The sequence below is a fragment of the Lacerta agilis genome, chromosome Z (assembly GCF_009819535.1).
Source record: "Lacerta agilis isolate rLacAgi1 chromosome Z, rLacAgi1.pri, whole genome shotgun sequence".
Lineage (NCBI taxonomy): Eukaryota > Metazoa > Chordata > Lepidosauria > Squamata > Lacertidae > Lacerta > Lacerta agilis.
Window position 1 is genome coordinate 22937253 of NC_046331.1, and position 19814 is coordinate 22957066.

Here is a 19814-nt window from a genome sequence, read left to right on the forward strand (position 1 = left end):
TTGCAGGTCAGCAACATCTGGGGAGCCACTGAAGATGTCACCCTCGGGGGTTGTTAAATTCCTTGTCCTCCAGTCCCAGGGTCCTGCTCTAAATCCTACTGGCAGACTATATCAAAGGCTGGCCCCATGCCCAAATGAGCAGAAAATTGTTGTTGAATGGTTGTCTGGGAGAGGCAGTAACCCTAAATAAAAGCCATATACAACTGGAGCCTTTCTTGCAATGTAACGTAGCTTCATAATTAGGCTGGGGAACTGTAAATCAGAGAAGCAGAGAGCTGGTGATGTTTATGGCTATATAAACTGGGTCATTCGCTGCGTAATAAACTCCTGCAGACTGTACATTTATTATATGCTCATTGTTAAGAACCACTGTACAATGCAGACGAAGCGAGATCTCTCTTGGATTTGTTGCAAAATTCCCGACATGGCCTAATGTCTGGTAGGCTTGATGCTTGGCCTCTGCTCCTGCCACCGTCTCTCCAGCTCCCCATTTCCAGTTTTAAAAGGGTATTAGTTACACAGGGTTGCAAAGGAGGTATTTATTCAGCATTCTCCAGAGGGCTACAGGGTTGCTTTGTTGCTGATAGCCGCCAATGTAGAACAGGACAGAACACTGGGACTGAGCAGAGACTCTTGTACCAGTTTAACAATTCACGTGGGCAGAATTTCATCTTTATCCACTGAGACCAAAACAGCTGCTCAGGCTGAGCAGAGAGAGGGGCAATTTCATTCAGCTTCCTCCTGCCTGTGGGAAGATCCATGTGGCAAGTGCAAGCTCTCCCTAGTTAGGTTGAATAGGTGGATTCATCTGGAGCAGGTGTGGGAACGGTTTTTGTCCCCATGGGCCAGGTCCTTATCAGGATCTCCCTTATGGGTCAAATTTCACAGATGGGCAGGGCCACCCACCTATCAGAATACCTTTTGCTCCCATCAGAGAGAAATCAGGCTTGAATGGGGAAGGAGAAAGAAGTTCCACATCCCCTTTAAGCCCAATTTTGTTGCAGTCTTAAAGAAAGAAGGAGACTTCCAAAGGCTTTTGAGAACATTTGTGATTCTTCATCCACCCCTTAAGGTCAGGCTTCACATGGATATGAGGGAAATAATAATAATAATAATAATAATAATAATAATAATAATAATAATAATAGTAATAATTTTATTTGTATTCCGCCCTCCCCAGCCAAAGCTGGGCTCACAGCGGCTAACAACAGGCAGAAATAGCACAGTGTACATAAAATTACACAGTCAATTAATTAAAATACATTCTAGAATCAATTCAGAATCAAATTAATGGCAACCATTGGGTTAGAGTTCTATGAGGATTACAGAAGGAGAGAGAGGGTCAGACTGTGTCTTGGCCAAAGGCCTGGCGGAACAGCTTCGTCTTGCAGGCCCTGCAGAAAGATGTCAAGTCCCACAGGGCCCTAGTCTTTTGTGACAGAGCGTTCCACCAGATTGAGGCCACTGCCGAAAAAGCCCTGGCTCTGGTCGAGGCCAGACTAACCTCCCTGGGCTTTAAAGGTTAAAACCAGCACCAGGGAAAGGTTTTGGGAGTCTCTCCATCCCTCTTTAAGATCACAACAAGTTTGGGTTTAAATGGGAAGGGAAGAGACTTCTTTCCTTTTCAGTCTGGAATTTGGAAACCCAGTCAGATGAGTGGGTTATAAACAACAACAGCTACTACTACTACCACTACTACTATTACTACGATGATGACGATGATGATGATGACGTGACCAAGAGCTCCTTGCAGGGAGCTCCCTAGTGTGCCCATTCACTCTCCTGAGTCCAGCACTAAGAAAGTTTGTGATCCTGCTTAGTGCTAAGTTTGGGTGCTCCAAAGTGTTGTATGCACAGGGTCTTGCTTAGGAGGCATTTATTTGTGGGTGCCTATCAATTAATTGTCTCATATTATGTTGGTCACATTATGTTGGTTACAGGCCAGCCTTTTGCCCACAGCTTTCCATAAATAGCACCATAAATTTGGCACGTGCCCATGAATCTCATTAGCTCTTCATGTATACTGTCACACATGGGATTTATTATTAATACCATTCATACTTTTAGAGACTTGCTATAAGCATGGTAGGTATGTTCAGGCTTTCATTTTTACATCTGAAAATAACTAAGTGTTACTAATCCAGCTAACAAAAAAATCTTTAGGATTTTAACATGGCTGCTTGACAGTGAAGTCAAACAAATTTCCGACAGGGATAAATAAGACCTGTGCACAGTAGTCCTTAGCACTGCCACTGGGTCTTCCACCTCCTGCTTTGATCTTCAGTTATATTTGACTGGATACCACCATCTTTCGCCATGTGGGTCAGACCATCTGGCTCCAAGAACTTTTTTCAGCTTGTGCCCCAGACTATATTCAGCCTTCCAGGAACTTTTTATGATTAGCTACATATTTATGCTCACACTCCTGTGAATTTATGGTTTTTCGGGACGTCTCAAGTTCAACCTGTTTTCCTTCTCACTTTTCAGCCCCCCTCCCTTTTATTCTTTTGCTATTCCAGTATGGAAAGAACAAAAAAAGCAAGTAAAAGCAGGACAGATAAGAGTTTTTGATCACCCACATAAGGACAAGGAGAAGTTGAGACTGGATGCAGCATTTGGTGTTTTTGTTTTTATTTAACAAAATGTATATACTGGCTTGATTGTGGTAAAACTTCTCAGCGGTTTAGAAGAAATATCAAAATCGGCAATAAAATCAGTTAAGAAAAATGGAAAACCTTTAAAGATGATAAAAATTAACAGTAAAAAAATGATTAAAATCCTATCAATACCTATGTGTCTGGGTAGACTTGCCTAGACAAAAATAGTTTCAGCAATCACTGAAAAGCGTGGTTCTAAATCATCCTTACTTTCTCATCTCCCTGACTGGCATTTAAGGCCAAACTGAGTTGGCCAAATGCAATCAACACACCGAGCCTTAGATGTAGAGCAATGTTTCCCAGCTGTTTTCGGACTTCAGTTCCCACCATTCCTGACCACTGGTCTTGCTAGCTAGGGATGATGGGAGTTGTAGTCCAAAAACAGCTGGAGACCCACATTTGGGAAACACTGTGAGTTCTACTCTTTCTCTGCCTGCCACAACCCTGGCCAAAGATTCCCCACACTGAATCTGTTTTTTCCATTTCAAAGGCATTGAGGTCCATCAGGGGATAAGAGCAGATTCCGGTAGGAGTATAGGGTGGGCAAAGTCAGCCCAGAAAGCTTTTCACTGAGAAAGCTGTCACCTGCAGTTCAGAGACTCACCACATGGGAGTCTCTAGCTCCTGGGACAGGCAATAAATCAGCAGCATGATTATGATTGCTGCAATGTTTAATGGATTAGTCGCCCTTTGATTGGATTGGCTCAAAAGGTGCCCCTCAAGCTGTTAAGGGCTTTATATACCAGTAGTAACACATTGACTTTGGCCAGGTAACAAACTGGTGGCCAGAGCAGCTCTTGGAGCAGAAGTGTAATATGCTGGCAGGGTTTCACTCCTGCTGTCAATCTTTAACAAGTAATTTCAGCCACCTACAAGCAGCTATCTAGTGCATGTGGCCCCTGCGGTCATGTGCACCCTAAATCAACATGGCAAGAACTGCTGGGAGCAAATGATCTTAACAATGTGTCATTGCTCTAAGGGGGAATTTTTTACATATTTCGCGTAAACTTCATGTATTTTGCATTCCATTCACTCCAAGACTAAAGGGAAATTGAACATAAAATATGTAAATATGCTAAATACATAAATTCCACCCAGAGAGTGACAACACATCATCAAAACCTGTCACTCTCAGGAAACTTGCTACATTGATTTCAACGTGCGTCATGGCAACAGGAGTCCCATAAACTAGCTAGCTACTCTTAGGGAACAGAAATCACTTCGTAAAACAGCAAAAGAAGCCAGATAGGCAGCCTTTAGACAACCTTTACTTTTCTTTCATAAATGTGTCCCATGCATATCTTAAAGTATTTATATTAATTTGTTCTTTGAAACCTGCATTGAAATAAGAGGGTACAGACTTTAGCTCCATCTCATAATGAACTGGCCCAGTATGGAGGATGCGTTTAGGCCCATCCCTAGACAAAGGGCACTTTTTACCAGGAACTTTTCAACATTGGGCACCGACTGTGGCCCAACAGGGGCTCCACTGCTGATCTCTGGAGCTTCCTGACCCAACTCATCCTCCTTGTTTTTCCTTTCTGCTCAACTGCCTTCTTGGAGTGGCCAAGCACTGAGAGGAGCAGCGATTGTGTGCTTTGCTTTTAGTTGATGCATGTTTGTCCTTCCAAGCCTCAGCTTCAAAGTCTGTGCTACTGAGAAAAGGAGGTACTTCTTTTAAATAATGCAAGCGGCAGCAGGAGCTGCTCTTGGGTGGCTTAAATTGCTTTTTAAATATTGCCAACGGGGGCGTGAGACCCTGCCAGCATATTACACCTCCACCCTGAGAGTGGTGTTGGCTGCCAATTCATTACCAGGCCAAAGTAAAGGTGTTAATGTTGAAATGTAAAGCCCTTAACAAGCTTGAGGGAACAAGCTTTTTATTTCTTTTCTAAGGATCACCTTACCCCATGTATGTCCACTTTGATCTATGGAACTGGCACTTTTCCAAGTGCCATATAAAGTTTGCTGCAAGGCAACAATCCTTCAATGTGGCAGCATCAATACTGTGGAACTCCTTGCCTTTGGACATTAGGTAGGTGACTTTGCTGTGCTGCTTTTGGTGCAGAGTCTGGGAGCAGCCACTGAAAGGGTCCTCTCCCATGTCCCCACCAAGCACATCTGTGAGGGTGGTGGGACTGAGAGGATGGCCTCCCCTTGACCCTAGTTCAAGGCTGAATCTTCCCCATGGAATCTGCTTGGAATCTTCTATCCTCTGCAGGGGTGGCCAACTCCCAAGAGACTGCGATTAAAAACTTGGGTTCAGGTCAAAGTTGTTGAGCTATTTTTTAGGGAGGAGGAAGGCCTGTTTTTTAGGGGTTCAGGTCAAGGTTGTTGAGCTTCCTTGGGAGGAGCTAGTGATCTACCAGTGATCTACCACAGACGGCCAGTGATCTACCTGTTGGACGTGCCTGAGTCTAGGGGCAAATCGAACTGGAGGCTTCCTCATGCTCTCCTTGAATGATTTATTTAGACCACTATAAAAAGAAAAACGCAGGAAATTAAGCCACATGTGCACCCACAAACATTAAACCATTGAGGAGGAAAAGCTTGAAGAAACCTGAGCATCAGAACTGAAACTTCACCAATAACTTGATACAGTTGGGTTAGCCACGTCCCGCACGCTGGTTTAATCACTCCAAGCGGTGGGTGATCTTTCGTGTGCTACTGGCTGGCTGTGTTAAAGGACAAGTTGCTGGAATAGATTGGCTTTTGCAAGCTTAACGGAGCCCTTGAAGTTGCTTTCAAAAAGCATTGGGTAGCATAATGTGTTTGACACCTGCGCCTTAAGGCTGCACATATGGAGGCAGTTAGCATCCACATTTGCAGTTGCTTGATGCTGGATCGCTTCCCAATCCTGTCTCATTGCTCTCAGCCACTGCTGAAAAAGTAACCCAGTGAGTTGACTCTAGAAAGCAAATCTTGGGCTCTCACCCAAATCACTTTGTATTTTTATTTAAATATTAAATTACAGCATGCTGAAGGATTTGAGGCTGGAACTGCTGGGGTTCGATTTATCGGCAGATGGATTCCCCATTTGCTTCAAAGCACGTTTAAATCCTTGGAAAGTTTCCCGTTGGCTTTGAAAATAACATTGCCCAGTAGCTCTGATGTTAATTAGTAAAAAAACAAACTCCCCTTTTAGAAAAAAAAAATCAGGAGTATTTCTTTCTTTCTTTCTTTCTTTCTTTCTTTCTTTCTTTCTTTCTTTCTTTCTTACTTTCTTTCTTACTTACTTTCAGGGAGTTTATGCTCCTGGTTTTAATATCATTTCTTCTTTCAGTGCTTAAACCTTTTGCTATTTTAATTTTATTGTCATTTAGAAATTTAAAGAGATTAGCCAGGCAAATACAATTTTTCTAGCATCAGATTCCTTCCATTTCCCTGTTACATCTTCAAAAAAGGATATACATTGCATTTATCAACCAGGATTAAAGAAAATAAAAGAGTTAGAGTAAATTTTGAGCAACTCTGTTCCCAGAGTAAGTCAGGGGATCAACCAAACCCACGTACGTCCAAACACTCATAATACATTTATGAAGATTTGTCCTCATGGTGGTATTATGGTAGTATATAGGTTATAGGTGCTCCTGTTTTCAAAAATGTTTGCAGTGGAAAGATTTTGGGACTGTCATGCTGCTTCCTTTCCAAGCGGTGCACGTCCTGCAGTTTTCCTGAAATGCTGTAATTTTTCATAACACAAACATTCTGATTCATTTTTTTACTCACTTTTGTTGTGCTATAGTTCAAGAGTCCCTGTCCAGGTAGCTGTAATACAATAACACTGGGGAAGCATTGCTAATAAAGCAGAACTGTGTGTGTGATCCTGTATAAATCCACAACTAATGCACTATAATTGTGCCAATTATGTTGCAGAATTACATCTGCAGGGGGAAAAAACCCTCACCGGTCCAGCGGGTGGGAACTCTACATTTGAGTTGCACTTGCTCCTGTTTGCCCTTGCCTGAGTGCCATTTTAGCTTTAGAACATCTTAAGAGCGGTGTCTCCTGAACCCCATATCTATTTTCACACTGTGCACCATTTTCATATTTCATAGTATAGCTCTATATGACCCTTTTACATGTACTGAGTGGCATGATTCCTGCTTTGGGACTGGGTCTCAAAGTGCTGAATATTTTAATATTTCGGGCATGGGATGTGTGGCAGTAAAAATGCACCAGGGACATATAGATAACAAAAGGAGCCATCTAGGATTTAGGGGATCATACAGGCATGTGAGGCTGTAAGTTGTTTGGATTTTGTACAACACAGAGGTCCTGGCATTTATTTTTCCTGTTACTTCAGAAGGTGGTTCAAAGGCTTTGAAGGTGCCCGCATGACAAAGTAAATGGTTCACAGAGCCCTCCAAATGTCACTGTTTAGCTCATATGCCTAAAACCTGAAACCTCTTGCTCCTTTGGTTGAGTGCCCAGCTTAACAAATGAAGAAGAAGAAGAAGGGGGGGACCCAAAAAACCTCATGCATTCCTCAGTAGCACAATAATTATGGAGCGTTTCTTTTTACATGATTTTATGCCACTGATGTAAAAGAACTGCAGTCACCCGTGAATTCTGGAGGTCAAGGAAACCCAATTGGGGGGGGGGCATCTTTTTGCACTGAGCCTCCAAACCCAATGAATTCCTTGCATGCCAACATTATTTCAGTTCTAACAAACAAACACTTTGTTCTTAGTGCTACATAAAGCTTTTATTTCAAATGGCTGTGCATGAAAGCAAACGTATAATATTTCCAGTGTGTAGGGGAGGCTAACTAATCCTATGCTCTAGAAGCACATTGAACAGAAATTAGGAAACATAGAAAGATGCTGTAGTCAGACCATGGACTAATCCAACTCAGTCTTGTCTATACTGATTGGCAGAAGTTCTCCAGGATTTCAGGCTGGGAGCATTCCCAGCCATACCTGGAGATGCTGAGATTGAGCATGAACTAACATGGAGAATGAGCATGAACTAGCAAGGAATAAGTTGCTGCTTGAGATTACTAAAACCAGAATTCTATTCTGTGAAGTCCTCAGAGACACAAACTCAAATGAACAGGTGGGATGATTGGAACCCTTGTCCAAGTAGCCTTGTATTGCCTGCTGTGACACACAGTGGTTCTAGGACAGAGATAGCCAAAATGGTGTCCTTCAGATGTCATGGACTACAGCTGCCATCATCAGCTCCAGACATCATGAACAATCATAATGGGAGCTTTCATTTGCCAACTTCTGGAGGGTGCCACTTTGGCTGGCCTTTAACAAGGGTCTCAGATAGGGGTCTTTCATTGCCATGCTAGCTAAGATCTGTTAATGAAGCCAGCCTGGTGCATTTCAACTACAGCACCCATCAACCTCAGCCAGCAGGGCCAGTGGACAGGCATGATAGCTCAGAGGTTGTGGGTTCAAGCCCCATATTGAGTGAAAGATTCCTCGTGATCCCTTTCAGCTCTTTGATTCTAAGAATTCTGTGATACACTTCATTAATTTATGGTGCTTATATGCTGCTTTTTGTCACAAGTGACCTAAAAAATGCAGTTTACATTTTAAAAAAATAAAATCATATAAATTGCAACCACAGAAAACAGCTGAGAGGGCAGCAAAATATAAGCAATATCAATATAAATAACAGAACCACAAAATTAGCACTGCAAAATAAAACCAATTCAAGGCTCTAAACCATAGTTACCAAAAGCTAGAGAGAGCAAGCAAACTTCCATTGAACGTTGAACTCCCAACAGACTTGTGACTATCCATGCTTCCAAGAGGAGAGTGTTCCAGAGCTGGGGCACCTGTACCATATTAGACCCATCTGGTTCTTCCGCTTCTCCATATGCCTGACATGATGGGAGCCAATGTCCAAAAATGTCCAGAGGACACCACGGTGGTATTCCTGATTTAGCTGGTGGTGCTCTTCCTGATTGCCCAAGAGAACCCTGGTTTGAACCCTGGTGCTGGCCATTGTGAGAACTGAGTGATGGACTAGGTGGGCCTTGGTGTGATGCAGCAGGGCTCTTCTGATATTCTTAATGAAAGTGAGACAACAGATTTGAGAGATAAGGCAGTCTCTCAATGGATTAATCTGCCATTACTACCCTGTTGGGAGAGGTGAGCAGGGATCCAGGCAGAGTGAGAGGAGAATGTTCCCTCTGTGAGTTGGGGAGCCCTTCTACCTGCCACAGTGGAGGAGACACATGAGATAACTTTGTTTTGTAAATTGCTTCTTCTTCCTGCCCTCTTGCAGATGATTCACTATTTTCTACTGGCAGTAAAATTACCCGGAAGTCCTGTGAGTACAACGGCACAACCTACTACCACGGGGAGATGTTTGTGGCAGAGGGGCTCTTCCAGAACAGACAAGCCAACCAGTGTGCCCAATGCAGCTGTTCCGTAAGTCACGTGATTGTGTTAAACCAGTGTTGTGGCCACATTCCCTTCTGAGCAACTTTCCAAGGGCTTTGTGCCAATGGTGGGCAGGGCAAGAGGCAAATGCAAGCCAAGGAATGTTAATTTTACCTTTGTACAGTAGGCTAGTTTCCACATCCACACGCATCTCCATCCAGACAAGCAAGAAGGATTATCAGAGCTCAAGGATGCATTCCAACCAGGCAAAAAATACTTAGGGTACAAAGTTGAACCAGGAGAAGGTGTGTGGTCTGGGGATAATTATTTTCGTGTGTGTGGAATATTTTATTAGTTTTATAATAGAATGACATCAGTCAACTTCAGCAAAACCTACAGAGCATCACATGCACACCAGTGACATCTGAGCACATAACACCAATCCTGGCTTAACTACACCAGCTACCAATTAGTCTCTGGGCCCACTTCAAAATGCTGGTTTTGACCTATAAAGACCTATGTAGCTCAGGTCCTCAGTACCTCAAGGACCTTCCCTCCCCATGTGAACCAACCCAGCCCCTGCAATTTGTCATCTGAGGCCCTTCTACATGTGCTCCTGCTACAGGAGGTCTGGATGGTGGCAATATGAGAACCAGGCCTTCTCAGTGCTGCCTGCACACTTGTGGAATACTTTGCTGAGGGAAACTCACCTGGCACCATTGTTGCATATATTCAAACCCAAGGCAAAATCATTCCTCTTCAATCAGGCCTTTGGCTTTCAAATATCTATGGCCTTTTTTGTGGGCGGGAAGTTTTAATGTAGGAAGGTTTTTTTTAATGCTGATTTTAATGTGTGCATTTGTTTTTTGCTTAAAATGTTGCAAGTCACTTTGAATTGCTGTGGCAAATAAGTGACCAATAAATTTATTGATATTATTAATAATAGAAGGGAAATGGAGCAGGGGCACTGTCAAGTAACTGAATCAGTGAATGCATTGCCAAGGCTTCAACTATCTATGACACAGCTTCTCCAGTTGGGTGTGGAGAGCCATATATATCCTTTGTAAGTCACTTTGACCTCTGGTTTTGGACCAGTGAGATTCTTTGCTCCAATCTCTATTTTAAAAGATGAGGTATCCAACATGGAACATTTCTCAGAAACAGTTATCAGCTGGGCTGCAGAACCAGTGATGGAGCAGATGTTGCTACACTACAAGCTACATCATCCCTGACCATTGACCATGCTGGCTGGGGTTGATGGAGGTTGGTAGTCCAACAACATCTGGAAGGCCACATGTCCCGCATCCCTGCTTTAAGGAATTTATAATCTTCAAAGGAACTCCAGTGCCCCCCCCCCAAAAAAAATACTTTTCGAAAGCCACAAGAATAAGGCAACTGGGCAGTTTCAGCCTGTCACACATGTCATAGTGCTGAAGGGAATAGGTAGGATGCACCTCTTGTTGCTACTGAGATTCTCAGTCCTCCTCTACATCTGATTATTTGAGAGGTCAGTGACATGAGAGTGTTATGAGGATTCCAGAGCTTTGATATATATAGAGAGAGACAGCAGCTCATCATTTTAAGCTTCGTTGCAATTAAATAACGCTTCATAAAAGGTAAAGAATGCGCATGGGATTGTTTTGCTGTTATGGCAACCACCTGCCATTTGAATCTGTGTGCCTGCACCATGCACTAACTAGCCCTACTTTTGTCTTTTTGTGTGTGTGTTTAATGGCAGGAAGGAAATGTATACTGTGGCTTGAAGACATGTCCCAAATTAACTTGCACTTCTCCAGTGTCCACACCAGAATCATGTTGCCCAGTTTGCAGAGGTAATATATATATATATATATATATGCAATTTCTTACATGCCAAGCCCAACCTGCCCATGTCTTGAGAGAGCTCAACAATTAAGCATGGGATTCAGGCAGCTGGAATGTCACTGTTTTCTTCAGATACTGAATTCATCAGGATTACTACTATAGCTGAAGCAGCCTTATCAGCAACTTCCACTAAGGTAGAAGGAAACTTAGGAACATAAGTATAAGGAAGATACCTTATATTGAGTCAAACCACTGGTCCATTGACCTCAGTTCTGTCGACACTGACAGCAGCCAGCCAGAGTTTCAGACGGGGTGTGTTTCGCAACCCTACCTGAAGATGTTGTGAAAGCTCTAAGCACTGAGCTATGATCCTTCCCCTAAAGTTACTTTTACACAGGAACTTGCCTTGCCAAGAAGCCAGACCATCGGTCCACCTAGCTAAGTAGTGTCATAGCATTAGATAACTGTACAGTTGGAAGGGATCCCAAGGGTCATCTAGCCCTGCAATGCAGAAATCACAATACTTAGTTGTCAACACAGAGTTTCCTAGGAAGAGGAATTGATTGGCAAAACGACTTTGGGACTTGTAGCTCTGTGATGGGAACAAAGGTCTCCCAACAACTCTCAGCACCCTTAACAAAGGACAGCTCCCAGAACTTTAGGGGAAGCTATGACTGTTTCAAGTGGCATGGGAGTGGTTTAAAAATATGTTGTGAATGTGAGCCAATTTGGTGTGCTTTGAAATCCGCAAGCACTTCTAGCCACCAGTACTAGATGCAGAAGTGTGTGGCCTAAGTCCTGATACTGAGCCTGAGCCTGGAAACCATGAAGACCTGGAGCCCCAGACCCCAGAAACATGCCAAAAGTCAAATCTCTTATTCAAGAGTGAGGTTGAGACTGTTTCAGAATTTAGGACAGTTCTGATTCCAGTTTAGTTAAACAGTAGAAAGCTGCATAGAGATGTCCTCAGGCTATCATTTGAATGTAACTCCTCCATGTTGATATCTTCACTTTCATTACACACATGGACATCAGGGTGGGGATCACAAATGGCTCCAGTAATTCTTGACATCATTGTCTCTTGACTATAGGAGACAGGGAGTCTTCGTGGGACAACTCGGATGGTGACATCTTTCGGCAACCAGCCAACAGAGAAGCTGTAAGTGAAGTCCCTGATCTCATCAAAAGAAACAGAACTCTCCCACTGAGTTGTGCACACACCCAAGGCAAACATGACTGTTGTGTGTTTTGTTCATTTCACACCCATGCTGTTTCAAAAGGGGAATTTCTGGCAGATGTTTTCATAGTAGCGAGACTTATCTTTGTGACTGGGACATCCTCTGGTAGTTGAAGAGTTGACTAAATTGATAGAAAACTTAAAGTTCGTTTTGAAGTTCACTGGCTTGAAACTGGAAGAGGCCTGGCTTTCTTTTCCTGGAAAAAAAGACAAAGAAAATGTATCAAAAAAAATTTTTAGCCCATGAATAGTTGAAATGCAATCAAGGGCATGAGTATATCTCATGTATCTGGGGAGGAGGGAAGGGGAGAAAACATCCTTTGTTTAAGAAAAAAATTAGCAGTGAAGGAAACATAAACAGTTGCTTATTCTCTGTGGTTGGAGTATACTGAATTGCCAATCAGAACAGCGTCTGTATCCATTTCTGCGGCCACTGAATCAGCAAGCGTTTGGGGAGACTTTTGGGGTGGAGTGCAGTGGTAGAGTGATAAATTTCAAAGGTCAAAAGCAGAAAATGGAACAGACAGCCTCAGAAGGTGGTGGGCTCTTCTTTGTCAGAGGCTATTAAACAGAAACTGGATGGCCACCAATCTGTGATGTGGTAGCAGCAGATTTTCTCCTTTGGCAGAAATGCAGGGGGGTGGGCTAGGTGGCATTCCAAGTCCCTTCTGACTTCATGACTCTGTGTCCAGTTGGGGACAGGCTGATCTTAGGATTGGAAGTGGTTCTTCAGGATTTTGGAATAAGGACCTTCCTAGCCCTACCTGGGGACACCAGGGATTGAACCTGGAACCTTCTGCATGCAAAACAGATGCTCTACTAATGAGCTGTTGCTGTTCCCCTTCCTGTGTTGGCCTTCTTGCTGAGATGGAGGTAGCAGAACTCCACAACAGCTCTTTGACCTCTGGCTAGTGATGATAAAGAATGCCTCCCCAAGCACAGCTGCAGGGCTACAGAAGTTTGGAGCAAAGTCCTTGCTCGGAGGGTGTATATCCAACTCATTCTGAGGAACTAAACCTGGGTCTGCAGTGATTTTGGTGTCTGTATTGTGAAACCAAACTGTCAGATATTCAGTCCAGCAGAACTGATTGTTACAACAGAGTAACTTGAAATGAAAGCTCAGTATTTTGAAATGTGAGAAGCAAAACCTAACAAAAACAAACAAATGCCTCTCTCTGTGTGTGTGTGTGTGTGTGTGTGTGTGTGTGTGTGTGAGAAGGGGGAGGAGGATGAATGTTTTCGTTGCTCAAAATAATGGCTGTAATCCAAAACAGATTTATCCAAACCAAAGTCCACTAGAATCAATGGACTCAAGTGCCCTCAACTCTGCAAGAAATGGAAAGGAACCCCAAATTACTACCTAATCTGACAAGGGGGAGAATCTGAGAACCCCGTGTGTTAGAGCAAATAATTGATCCCTGCCCTAGACTCTCTCTTTTTTTTAATGCTCATACCATCTCCCAGCTGCCAACATCTCCTCCACCCAACAACACCAACAAGTTAGAACAGTATCCAGGACATTACCGAGGAAGAAATGACCACCATTTTAAACACACACAAAACATGGAAGATTCTTCATTGGCCACTTGGGTTGGCCCACCAGTGCTGCATCACCAAAGAAAGTCCACCACAAACCCTATGGGGACTTACCAGACAATACTTTATTGAGAGCTCCTGTAACTCCAGAGCCATCCCTATGTGATATTAAGGCCTTTAGCAAAATGCATTTGTGAAGTATCTATGACAACTATGGGCAAAATCAGAATAGGCTGAGATTTAGGTGTGTAAGACTCCATCCATAGGAAAGCACTTATGAAAGTAGCTTGTGGTGTGCTAGACTATGCATATGGTAGCCTTGCCTGGGGATAAGTGGGGCAGGCAGCTGCATTATTCTTCCCTGAAAAGCTCCCCAACATCCCCAAAAGTGGATTATGGTTGAAGTCCAAGAGATGAAGAGGTTGTACATTACTCTGTACTAAAGGTATTGGTGCATGGGTGGGAAACCTGTGACCCTCCAGGTATAGCTGCTGTTAGTGTTTATTTGTTTCGCAATATTTATATGCCACTTGATTGCAGTAAAACTTCGAAGCGGTTTGCAAAAAGAATGTATTAAGAAAATCATGAGTAAAAAAATAAATAAAAGTTAAAAACAACTGTTTAAAACATTCAAAACATAATTAAAATCTGCAATAAGCTAAAAACCAGATTAAAACATGCGTCAGGCTTCTACAGGGAAATAGGCAGAAGACCTTCTCAGTAGTGGCACCCTTGCTGTGAAACGCCCTCCCTTCAGATGTCAAGGAGATACTGTAAAGGATTACACAACTTTTAGAAGACATCTGAAGGCAGCCCTGTATTGGGAGGCTTTTAACGCTTGGTGTTTTTAGATATGCTGTAAGCCACTCAGAGTGGCTAGGGAAACCCAGCCAAATGGGCGGGGTATAAATAATAAAATTATCATCATCATCATCATTATCATTATTACACATCTAGGTATGCTTGCTGAAGCAAAAATGTTTTTAGCATGCACCAAAAAGAGTACAGTGAAGACATGCTGTTTATGAACCTATTTCCATTTAGCATCTTGATAGCATCCTATTCCCATTAGCCCCAGCCAGCATGGATCCTTGCGCAAAGCCTGCAAGGAGCTCAGATTGCTGGGAGGTTTCTCAACAAAGCACATTCAGTCAACATTCATCCTGATTTACTTAAGTGGCATTTAAACTTCTTCCCAATAATCATTAGTTCATCCCACACTTCTCAATGCCTTTTTCCATTACCGGTACTTTCCTAACTGCAAAGTCTGTTTCTTTTGTGCAATGGGTTTGTCATGCTAGGGCAACTGAGCACATTAATCCACTTTAAATGCACAAGCCTAAAGTTCCTTCCTGCAAAATACCAACAGTCTGGAGGAACCCGTGGACAGAGCTACCCTCCTGGAATGTGGTCCTGACAACAGAGGCTCCATAACGGAGGTCATAAGATTGTTCCTCTAAAACCTTCAGTCTCATGAAGCTCTCCTATTCCTGTTCTCAGAGTTTCCCTCCCCCCTCTCTTTCATGCAGAGGCACTCTCCTCATCGCTCCCATTATGACCCTCCACCCAGCAATTCCCGACAGGCAGCCAACATTCCACGGGCCCCTGGTGGCCGAAGTAACAGAGGAGCCCTGCCGGATATGCAACAGGCCTCTGGGACTATTGTACAGATTGTACTTAACAGCAAACAGAAGCATGGGCGAGGTAAGGGAAATGTCTTTTATTTTTTGTAATTGTCTTCCTCTTAGAGGGTTTGGAGGAAAGAACCCATCGCCACTTACACACAACTCAGAAGGCCCCAGATTCAAGTCTGTGCCTGGAGGGGCTCCTCTGGGCAATCTCTGGGATTCCTGCACATTTTATGGAGCTTCTACAAACACCTTTGGTAGCTTGCTTTTGTTGATTAGTGAAAGCATTTTTGTTTCCCCAGCTTATTTTTATTTTAATCATTTTTTTTCTCTCCTCAGCATGCCATGCTGCACTTTTATCTGGAAAGTTTCAGGGAGGGGTGGGGTCCTGAGCTAGGTGTAGCTAAGAGTGACTTACACTGGTCAGGAATGGTGCCTTGTTTTGTCAAACATTAGTCAGCATTTTATTATAATGGAATGTTTGTTCTCCAGGTGCAGGGAGAAGGGGCAGGCTTTAATTTTAGTATATTTATTGTTTTGCTTACATTTATATCCCACATTTTTCCATCGTGGAACCCGAAGCATGTGGTACCCAGTAGTCAAATGCCCAGGCACTGACCAGACCGAGGGAGCATCTGTTTTGCATGCAGAAGGTTCCAGGTTAAATCCTAGGCATCTCTTGGTAGAATTGGGAATGCCCTCTGCATGAAATGCTGGATAGCTGCTGCCCATCACTGTGGACAGTACTGAGACAGAGGGACCAATGAATCTGAATCAGTATAAGGCAGCTACCTACATAGGTGGCTGCCTTATACTGATTCAGATTCATTGGTCCCTCTGGCTCAGTACTGCCCTATGCTATGCCTCTTCCAATTTGCGCAGCTTCAGCAAGGTGGTAGGATTCCTACAGTACAACTGCAGAAATACATGTGAAATAGCTGAAGGCCATTTCACACCATTATCAGCCAGGGGTCCTGTGCATCAAGTGCAGAGCAGGCCCACATGCATGTACATCTCATGTGCTTGATTCCAGCAGTATATCCACCCTTTTTTATGGGAGAAGAATTTGCAGGGAGTAGACACAAACCCCATCAGATCTATGCCCACACAAATACTGTGTCATGTGTTGCATAATAAATGCATTATTGTTGTTGTTTGTCGAGCATCATCAGTGTGCATGGCGCTTTACAAAGAATAAGAGGGAAGGTCCCTGCCTCTAGGAGCTTGCAATCTAAATTTCAGCACAGGGGGGAAGAAGATGGAAGTAGGGGTAGATAGGGTTATAAATTTCTCCCCCACCCCCCACCCCCAGTTACATGGGCTTAAGCTTGTTAAAATTAGGTAGGATGAAGCATTCTCTTTCTGGTTTTTCAGATATTTTCATTCTTAAGTCTATTGCATTGCATTTCTGCATGAATCTGCTACTTTAAAACAACAACTCTGCATTAAAATTGCTATTTCAGTATGTACTTTTTGAAGAATCTTCACAAAAATATGCATTTGTAACCCTGTTGTATCCTAAAACATGCATTTTTACATGTACCTTATTACTGTACCTAGGAGTGAAGGAGAAATTTGATTCTGTTTTGCATTTAAAGGCAGAGCCACCAAATTCACACTTTCTAAAGCAATATACAAACTGAAAAAGATCTGTCCTCCAAAATGCACACCTCTCCAAATTTTGCATTATATTAGGGAAAGCAGTTCTGCAAAAATGTGTACATTGGGTCAAATTGCATGCAAACATGTGTATCTTCAAATGAAGTCACACTAAAACCCTGGTGAATTTTCATGAGGACATTTGAAAAAGTATTCACAAACTAATATGGATATATAGTGAACTGAATTTAAGGCTGGAAAAATGAGAAAATGAAAGAAAGCCAAATAAACAGGTTCATAAGAACATAAGATGAGCTTTGTAGACCAGCTCAGTGGCCCATCTGGTCCAGCATCCGATTCTCACAGTGGCCAGCCAGATGCCTGCAAGCTGGACATGAGCAAAACAGCAACTCTCCACATGCAGTTCCCAGAAACAGGTATTCATCCATTTCTAACTGTGTCACAGGATAACCACATTCCAGTTTGCAAGCTGCAGATCAGAAGTCATGCAGAATGAATTCTGCAAGCATCCTTAGTTACAGCAGAGCAAGGGCAGCCAAGGTGGTGCCCTCTAGATGTTGGACTATGCCTTTCATCTGCCCTGACCATTGGCCATGCTGGATGGAGCAGATGGAACTGGAATGTCAACAAACTGTCTGGAGGGAGCCATATTGGCTACCCCTGCAGCAAAATATGCAGACTAAAGGATGTCTGCATATTGTGCACACACACACACACGCACACACACACACACAGCAGAACCCTCCCCCCGACTCATGCATAGGATTTCCCACTAGTGATTGTGTGAATGAGCCTGGAGGTTTGCAAAGTGAAACCCAAAAGGGTAGTAAAAAGGTTTTGAAGTAGAAAAAGCAGTTCTGCACAAAGCCAACAGTCCACGGGCTCTCAAAAGTGGCCTGCAATATGGTAAAAGCCTTTGATTTATGGCCAGCTAATCTTTCAAGGTATTAACTAACTGAAGGAATGTTGGCTATAGAGTCTATTATCCACCTGAACAATCATGGAATAACATTCAGCTCAGGCCGATGTTTCATGTTGGATCTCAAAGCAAGAAATCCCCTCCCGCTGCAATGTCTCCGACCTCCAGTTCACACAGGAAGATATCATCAAAGCAATTTCTAACTGATTTGCTTCAGTACATAAAAAGCCTCCAAATGAATAGCACATTTCCCATGCACTGTACCACATCAATGAGGGGGGCAGTTTTGGGGGGCTTGTATGTGCTTCTCACAGAGTCCAAGATTTTTTTCCCCCTAGATGGAAGCAAGAATGCTGATGAGGTCTTTTCCTTTTGTTCTATGCAATTAGTATGAGTGTTATTAATTAACTGGAGAGGTAACTTCAAAAAGGTCATGGGCATGAATGCCATAGGATTCAAGATTCTTATGGCCCATTGTAAATGCAGACAAAGGGCTCCACTTTCTACAGGCACCCACCATATCTAGCGAGAGAAGGGCATGCCAACATCACTGCTCCCCCTTCCTCCCCACTTCCAACAATGATTTTTGGAAGTTGCCCAAAATCTTGTTTTTTAAAAAAAAAAAAATGCAGGCATCTGTGCCGGGGTATTTGTAGAACAGGGAATCCAAATATCAGCAATAGTAGTGGTTGAAATGTCAGATTTTACCTGAGAACTAATTTGAAAGTAAGACTGAGAGCCACATCCCTAATTTAGGAACATACAAGGGGAAGGTAAAAAGCTAACTGTGAGATAAGGATGTCCAATAATTCCAATGAAAATAGAAATGGTAGTGGAGATTACCAATGTTTACTTATTCATGTCCACTACAGAAATCAAACCAATGAATATGATTAGTATTCACTGTTGCTGCTTCTTTCGATCTGCAAATGATACATCATTGATTATGTATTTTCCTCATTTGCATTGCATTTCCTTTGCATGGAAATGAATGGAATGGAATAACATAATAACTGACATATTGAATTGAATAAATTATGTAAATTACATACTTATTCCACAGAAGAATGTGAAATAAATAGCATCATTTCTGGTGGATGCTGAACTGCAGCATAGTGGTAACAGTTATGCTAAGCAGGGGCGTTGTTAGGGGGCATCCCAGGTTCCAGGGGAGGGGGGTGACTCTCAGCATGCCCACCCCACAACTCATAAGTTGCTCAGTGCAGCAGCTGGCTTCCACAGCACACACTTTGCTTTTTCCTTCCTGCTGGGAAGAGCCACAGAAACACAGCTCTGCCCAGCCAGGGCTCCACCCAGCAGCTTGGCACATTTCACCAGTGCACTGCCCTCTTAGAGGGTACAAAGGTACCATCTTCAAGGGGTGACATTTGGCACCTCTACCTAGAGCCTCAAGCACAAGCCAGAGCCAATCCAGTGGCTTTGGGCTTAGGACTCACCACAGCACTACAAAAGCATTAGCTGTACTTGCTTTACTCAGTGCACCTAGACCTGGGGTACCATCCACCCACACCCCTTCAAGTTTTGCGTTCCCTCACAATGCTTTGCGGCACCTCATTTGCATATATGCAAATGAGGCGCCGCAACACATTGTGGGAAAACGCAAAACGCTCACTGTGACTTGAAGGGGTTTGGGCGGATGTGGGGGGGTGACAAAAAGAATCCACACCAGGTACCACTTGGGCTTGCTACATCTCTGTTTGCTAGTGATGAATATAGGGCAGAATGGAAAATGATGCCTTCTTACATCCCTTGTGTCAGACTACATCCTTCACATGCAGAAGCTTCCCAGCATCTCCAGATTTGAGGGTGGAAGAGAGACCCCTATCTGAAACCCTGGGGAGTCACTGCTAGTCTGTGTTGAAAAATTATGGGCCAGGTTGACCAATGATCTAATTTGGAATAAGGCAGTTTTCTATGGTTATTTGGTGGTGATAGAAAAGTCTTTTGGGACTTCTTTTAAGTGATCACCTCTAGCTGGCAGAGACATGGAGGCAGCTGTATCAGTCAACAAGTGAACAATTGCATGAGGCT

The 19814-nt window shown here is 43.2% G+C and overlaps 1 protein-coding gene across 1 annotated transcript in view; it reads left to right on the top strand.

Annotated features, from left to right (window-relative positions):
• CHRDL1 (chordin like 1) overlaps positions 1-19814 on the top strand; it is a 44234-nt gene that overhangs the window by 14508 nt on the left and 9912 nt on the right. Inside the window, exons 5-8 of the mRNA XM_033137654.1 lie at positions 8901-9046; positions 10737-10830; positions 11914-11981; positions 15125-15299. Of these exons, the coding sequence (XP_032993545.1) occupies positions 8901-9046; positions 10737-10830; positions 11914-11981; positions 15125-15299 (483 nt within the window). The remainder of the gene's footprint in view (positions 1-8900; positions 9047-10736; positions 10831-11913; positions 11982-15124; positions 15300-19814) is intronic.